Source organism: Protobothrops mucrosquamatus, unplaced genomic scaffold, assembly GCF_001527695.2.
Source record: "Protobothrops mucrosquamatus isolate PMUCROS unplaced genomic scaffold, P.Mucros_1.0 scaffold3741, whole genome shotgun sequence".
NCBI lineage: Eukaryota > Metazoa > Chordata > Lepidosauria > Squamata > Viperidae > Protobothrops > Protobothrops mucrosquamatus.
In genome coordinates, this window is record NW_015389694.1 from 64,607 (window position 1) to 71,578 (window position 6,972).

At 37.5% G+C, this 6,972-nt stretch overlaps 1 protein-coding gene across 2 annotated transcripts in view; it reads left to right on the forward strand.

Moving 5' to 3' along the window:
- Window positions 1-229: 229 nt before the first annotated feature.
- The window catches only part of PPIL6 (peptidylprolyl isomerase like 6), a gene marked incomplete at its 3' end in the record, with an annotated part of 11,386 nt that continues 4,643 nt past the window's right edge, over window positions 230-6,972 (forward strand). Inside the window, 5 exon segments of one of the 2 annotated variants that reach the window (XM_015827504.1) lie at window positions 230-394; window positions 2,312-2,407; window positions 2,995-3,183; window positions 5,411-5,473; window positions 6,822-6,969. In XM_015827504.1, the coding sequence (XP_015682990.1) occupies window positions 290-394; window positions 2,312-2,407; window positions 2,995-3,183; window positions 5,411-5,473; window positions 6,822-6,969 (601 nt within the window). 2 annotated transcript variants of the gene reach the window in all.

Here is a 6,972-nt window from a genome sequence, read left to right on the forward strand (position 1 = left end):
TCTCATTACAATATTTCATTGGAAAGATCAACATTCTGGGTTGATAATATCAGCTAGTATCAGATTTAAACATACCTCCAAATTGACCGGTTGGGTTTCATGTTGCATTAGACAAAAGGAAAATCTGCTGAGAATCAATCACTGGCTGGCAGAACTCCCAGCTGGAGAGAACGGTAGCATCTGATTGGAGTTGCTATGGTGAGGGAACTTGTTGATTTTTCTCCTGCTGTTGCCTGAGAAGAAGTGGGGCAGCTGAAAAGCAAAGAGAAGAGAGAAAACTTTGTGGGCAATGTGGCCGAAGAACCCATGTATTCAGTCCATAAAGCTCCAAGAAGTGGAGGTGGTGGGCCTGCTCACAGAGCCTTCCTTTCACATGGCGGTGCATGCAGTGGAGGTAATTCCCAGGACCCAGGTCCTTGTTGCAGATTCACTGCTCACTTCTTTCTGAACTGCTTCTCTTTTCCTTGTGGCTCTTTATGTTGATAATGCTGCCCCTGAGCTCTTCAAACTGCAAACATGGTATTGCAATGGCTCAATGAACGGTAGACTCTTCCAGAACAGAATTGTCGGTTGAGCTCAAGATTTCAACGTGTTTTAAGAAGTAATGAGTGGAAGCTTTTTAAAGAGGGATCCAACCTAGAAGTAAGGAGAAATTTTCTGACACTGAGAACAATTAATGAATAGAATAGAGCTGGAAGGGACCTTGGAGGTCTTCTAGTCCAGCCCCCTGCTCAAGCAGGAAAACCTATATCATCTCAGACAAATGACTGTCTAGCCTCTTCTTAAAAATCTCCAGTGATGGAGTGCCCACGATTTCTGAAGACAAGCTGTTCCACTGGTTAATTGTCCTCGCTGTCAGGAATCAATGGAATAGCTTACCTCCCAGAGTTGTAGGTGCTCCAATCACTGGAGATTTTTAAGAAGAGGCTGGACAACCATTTGACCGGGATGGTATAAGGTCTCCTGCCTTGAACAGGAGGTTGGACTAGAAGATCTCTGAGGCCCCTTCCAGCCCTACGATTCTGTGTTCTATGCTCTCAGTAGGCAGTTATAAGGTAGGCTTCTGTAACCTTAAAAAAATAATTCCCCTGGCAAATTGTCTATTCCTATGTTCCTCTTTCCTTCTGTAGCAGCTAATGAACTTATAAAATAAAATAAATTTCCTTCGGTTAGGTAGAAATAAAACTGTCATTTCCTTCACGCTGGAGAAAACTGCCCCCAGCTTGACTTTTTTTTTCAAATGTTTAGTTCAGTTGCTGAAAATCTCTGCAGATGTAGCCATATGGAGAATGTCACTCTAGGAGGGAATTATGACTGCAAAAAAAGTACTCTACTAAGAATATCTACTGAGATCAAGCAGCTATCTACATGAAGGCTGCTTCTCCAAGGCCACTTCATGTCAACTCACACATTATTATGAACAACTATGAATTAATTAGATGGGTAGACTTAAAGGGTGCTAACCAATTAAACCCAATGAAGTAATCCCTTGTTCATGAATGTGGAGAAGGCATCCATCCTGTAGCCTCTCATCTGCTTCAAAGAGTTGGCAGGGCTACAAAGAAAAGGAAGTAGGGAGGGGAAGAGCTACTCTGAACAAAATGGCTAATCCAAAGGGGAGTAACTAAAATTTGACATTTATCAATATCTCTCAAGAGTAGATTTTTTTGTAAAAGGATATTGACCTTCATTTGGATACGTAGTTCTGATGCTACATCATATTTATCTGTCAGTCCATTGCACATACCTCCTAGATTATGAGATTATGAGGTACAATGAAATATATTGTAGGGAGGGGTGGAAGCTAATTAAGGAATGCTAGGACCGTTCAGTTGAACTGATGTTTGATGGAAAAAGATAAATTTCTTGACTTGCAAATCTCACTGCTATCTCTCCATTGCTTAAGCTGTTTTAGCCATTTTACTCTTGTATAATAAATGCTGACAAAATTGACATCTTACCATTATCAGGTAAAACTTTTGCTTGAGATATGCCAGGAAGTAGAATTGTATAAATTCCTCTCTTATAAGTGATCCAAAAACATTGTTAGTTAAGTAACCTATATGATCTGCTATATGGTTATAATCAGTGGTGGGATTCAGCCGGTTCGTACCACTTCGGCAGAACCGGTAGCTAATTTTTTGTTGCCCAGACCTAGAACGGACTTCCAGAAGCGGCATCCACATAGAGAACCAGCTGTTCACATATTTGAATCCCACCACTGGTTATAATGGTTATGAATACTTTAGGAGCACCATTATAAAATATAAAACATGGCTCACTGTTTAAAACTTTTGTCTTGCATATTTAGACCCTTAGGAGAAATTTCCCTACCAAGATAGCTGAGCCTAAAGTACTTCCTTTATTGCAGTTTGCATGGGATGAATATCTACAAGAAAAAAAGAAGGTATATTTTAATTTCTGGCTATATTTATACAATATACTTATCTATAATTAACTAAATAGTTTTATTATTCTAATTTTCCGAGTTTGCACACCACACTGAACTGCAAAGTAATTATACTGTCCAACATGATAGACTTAAGCGTAGGTGGCTAATTTCTGCTTGTGTGACTTTCAGGTCAAATTAGTCTAAATTAAGGAGAAGTGGTTTGTTTGAGGTCTAACTGTATAGCATATTAAACTAAATTAAGGTTTGTTGAATAAACCACAATTGACAAAGGCCTTATTCTGTGCTTAGTTGTAAGCTGGAATTCCACAATAAAATGAGCCACAATGGGCCTAATAATATGATGCATGAATACAACCAGTGAATCTACAATTGAAGAAGCAGAAAGATGGGTTAGAAATTCAGTAATAAATAGGAAATCCTGATCAACCTATGTAATGCTTCCAAACTTGAATTTTTTAGCAAAAACTCATCATTACCTTTTCAGATCTATTCTTAATTTTATCACCAATGTAAAATGTTTAGTGATCTTCTATAATATGTGTTTTAATCCTTAACATTGCTATTTTGTTTTCTGATCACAGGAACTGAGGGGTGAAACATGGGAATATCCATCCAATGTGATGTGTTTTGTTGACGACCAGCTTCTTGGAGATGAAAAAATGCTGCTGAAGTGGGCTTATGATGTCTGGGATTATAAAGACTTTAAGCCTATAGCACTTTATGAAGCAATTACATCAGATTTCCTCACAAAATACTTAAAAGCCAAAAAGGTGATATTTGGGTTTTTAGAAGTCTCACTGATGAGTATACGATATTTGGAGTTTACATAAAATCCAGTGTAATTCATTTGTTTAATTTTATAAAGTTGGCTCAGAAAAGTCTTTAGAAAATTAAGAATGATCAACACAATTTCAACTCATAAATTTTCTCCCATTTTGGGGGTGGCTGTAGCCATCATTTCTGTGGTACTTAAGTCACATAAACCTTGCTAATCACTAACCTTAAAATCATAGATTTAAATCCCTCTCTTCTTTGTATCATGCTTTATAGGTAAACACCAATAATAGTTTCTGACAGATTTATGGCTGTCCAAAATCCCACCCTCCAGGAAAGTCCAAACAATCCTCACAAATAGACTAAAATAGATTGCTACTGACATTTCCAAGCCAAGCAAGGATATAGCAGCATCCTTTTTAAATTGAAATATTGAACTCTTCTATGTGGGAGGTCGTACTATATATCATTGTCAGTGATGTTGGAGCCATGATAAGCCCGCTTGTAACTCCAGGGCCATCACTGGCTGCATGATTCAAGGCCATGGGTCTTTTATGACTTGTAGACTTCAACTCCCAGAATTCCTCAGCCAGCGTGCCTGGCTAAGGATTTTGAAGGCCTCTGCTCAAGGCAATATCACTTTCTTGTTACTTAGTTTTCCATTGTATTTTTTTAGAAAATATGCAACATGCCAGCTGAAAAAAGCGGGGATTGTCAGTGAGAGAGTAAGTGATTAAAAGCAGGCAGCCGAGGTCCAGAGCAAGGTCTGAATGCTTGTAAGGGCTGAGCTTGGCAGGAACCAGCAATTCCAAGGCAAATATCAACCTTCCCACGAACATCTTTCAGCTGTCTCTCAAGGCCATCGTGAGTCTGGTCAATATCATGAATTCAGAAAAGCAGGAAGAAAAAGCCTACAAGCTGTAGCATAGCTGTATCTGAAGGCTGTGAATTCTTTGCATGGCTATGAGTTAACAAACAATTTAGTTTAGGGCTTCACTCTTAACTGCCATAAAGATTCTAATATAGCCATGTCACATCTGAGAATTTTCTGCCAACTCAAGCCAAGTGCTTAATAAGGTGAAATATCTGGAATGCTGTGAGTTTCTGCTGAGTCTGATGCAAAAACTGACAATGTGTACATGCTATGGTAGTTTGGTACAGCTCAGCTCTGGGATGGAAAATAAATGCTTAGCCCTTTTACAGTAAAAGGCTTGTTGGATGGACTACATTCTCAGTCCATTTTGGGGACCAAATGATCCCAAAAGCTCAGACAGAAAGCTCACGAAAAAACCTCTGCTCCTACCATGTCAAGAATGCATTGTGGAACACAGGAGATCACTCACTGTGAAAGTTCACAGATTGTCTTGTAAAAACTGTTTTGATCTCAGGCTTAATGCCTGCTAAAATAGAAGTGCTATAACGAAGCTGGAAATAATTTCATTCTAATCATTCAAAAAGGAGGAGGGTTTCTTTTTTAAAAAAAACACCCATCTTTTCAGTATCATTTTCTCTAATTTGCATTAATACATACTTTTTTAAAAACAATGTTGTTGCCTTCAGATAGTTCCAACTGTGGCATGTGCAGACCAAGCTGTCCCTCGACAGACGTGCTTTCAATATCCTGGTTTATGTGGTGACTTTCATTCCATTCATTTTTATGTTTATTTATTACTAAATTTGTACGTCACCTACCTCACTATCCAAAGTTATCCATTTACTTCACTGAGTTTAATGTAGACCTTCATAGAACCCTTATGAAGCTTTGACACACCCTTCCCAGTAACAGTGAAGAAGTGGAAAACTTGGGGATGATCAGGAATTAATTCAACCCTTAAAACACAGTTTGCCTGCCCAATGTAAATGTCTACTCCTTGCTTAAATTTCACAGATACATTGGATTGTTCTATATATTCTCAGTTCACATTTTATTTAAGACCCTGAGCCTCTGCTATTAACATGTACCCTGGAATATTTCCAGATTCATCCACATAATGTCTGAGTTCTTTGAAAGATTAGTTGATGATTACTGATCAAATCTCCTAACCGTAAAATATTGACAAGCCATAGAGCTTCAGGAAAATGCTGATGAAATAACTACTTACTGGAATTTGACCCTTTACCTTCTGAAGCATGACTCAGAGTCAGAAGGGAGCAATCTTTATCCAGTGATTCACTCACTTGGCTTTACTTTAACCATAGGGTTTGGTTTCTTTATCTTGGCAGCATATGTTTGTTTTCATGGAAATAGCAATTCAGGAAGTTTCGATTGGAAAATTGCTCTTTGAGGTAAGTTGCCCAAGGAAAAGACACCCAATCCTTGTTTTTATCATGTACATGGAAGCAAATACACTTATGTTTAAAACTGTTACTTAAACAATTGAGGTCCACTTCCTGATGTGAGATCAACTACGCATTGGAACATGGATGGAAGTTGGAGAATGACTGCTCATCAGAATTATTTGAGTGACAATGCAATAGTTTGGACTCTTTTGTTTTAGGCTCTCCTGAGCCTAAAGTATAAGAGTTCACCTTTTTCAAATATTGTTTTGATCAGTCAGTTTTATTTTAAAATATGTACTTATGACCATTAATGGCTGTAAAGTAAAGTACATTTTATGAACTCAATTTTTATATAAGTACTTAAACATTTCATATGAAAAGTGTCACCTTAGAAGGTAAAGTCCCTTATATATGTATGCATAGGCATATGTGTAACAAGGAGAAAGGAATGACTTTTAAAGTTGATGCAAGGCCTCCTCAGAACACAAAAACAAATATATTTTGATTTAGATTTTTTTCAAAAGCAAGCTTATGCTTATTTGATGAATTAAATGTTTAAAACTTAAAAGATTTATTAAAGCTGCAATCCAATAGACTCTTGCTGCCCACTCTCCTCAAACGTTTTTGCTTCTCTCTAAACATATTTAACATTGTACCAAGAGTTTTCCAATCAAGCAGTTCTCTCTCTCTCTCTCTCTCTCTCTCTCTCTCTCTCTCTCTCTCTCTGTGTGTGTGTGTGTGTGTGTGTGTGTGTCTATTTCTGCATTGTGTCCTTGTGAATATCCCAAGTGATATGCTATTATACAACATGCAAACATTAAAATCAGTAAGTTATCATATAACACCATGGAAAATAAATCTGTCCATTCCCTTTCTTAAAACTTAAACTAAAAGCTCTTTAGAAGAAAAGGAGTTTAATTGCCTCCTGAAACATAGCTTAAACATTGCCAGATGTTCCAAAAAAGAGGCAACACCTTTAGCAAGGGCTGTTAGTTTTGTTGCTTTATTGATAAGCTGAGATGGGTGAAATGATAGTGAACAGTTGGACTGAGACAGATCAGTAATTTCTAAGTCACCATAAAATAATAGAACAGATAACAGTAGGAGGGCATGCTCAAGACCTCAATCTCTGAGTCATGATTCTTTGTTCCCATTTTAAAATGCATTGTCTTTTCTCATGAGGATAAAACACCCATTTTTAAAAGATGTCACAATCTTTAGATTGATAAAATACCTGGAATATACAAAATTAATTGTGATCCCTTCATCTCATAAATTAATGTAATGTTTCTTTTCCCACTGACCTCAGGAACTGAGCTTCTGAAATGTTCCATATTCTTCTTCTATTGTCCAGCTCTATTCTGACATTTGCCCCAGAACATGCCATAATTTCAAGTGTTTATGTACAGGAGAGAAAGGGGACTCTGAGTCTGGATTGGCACTCACTTACAAGGATTCAATTTTTCATCGAATTGTAAAAAATGGCTGGATACAAGGAGGAGGTA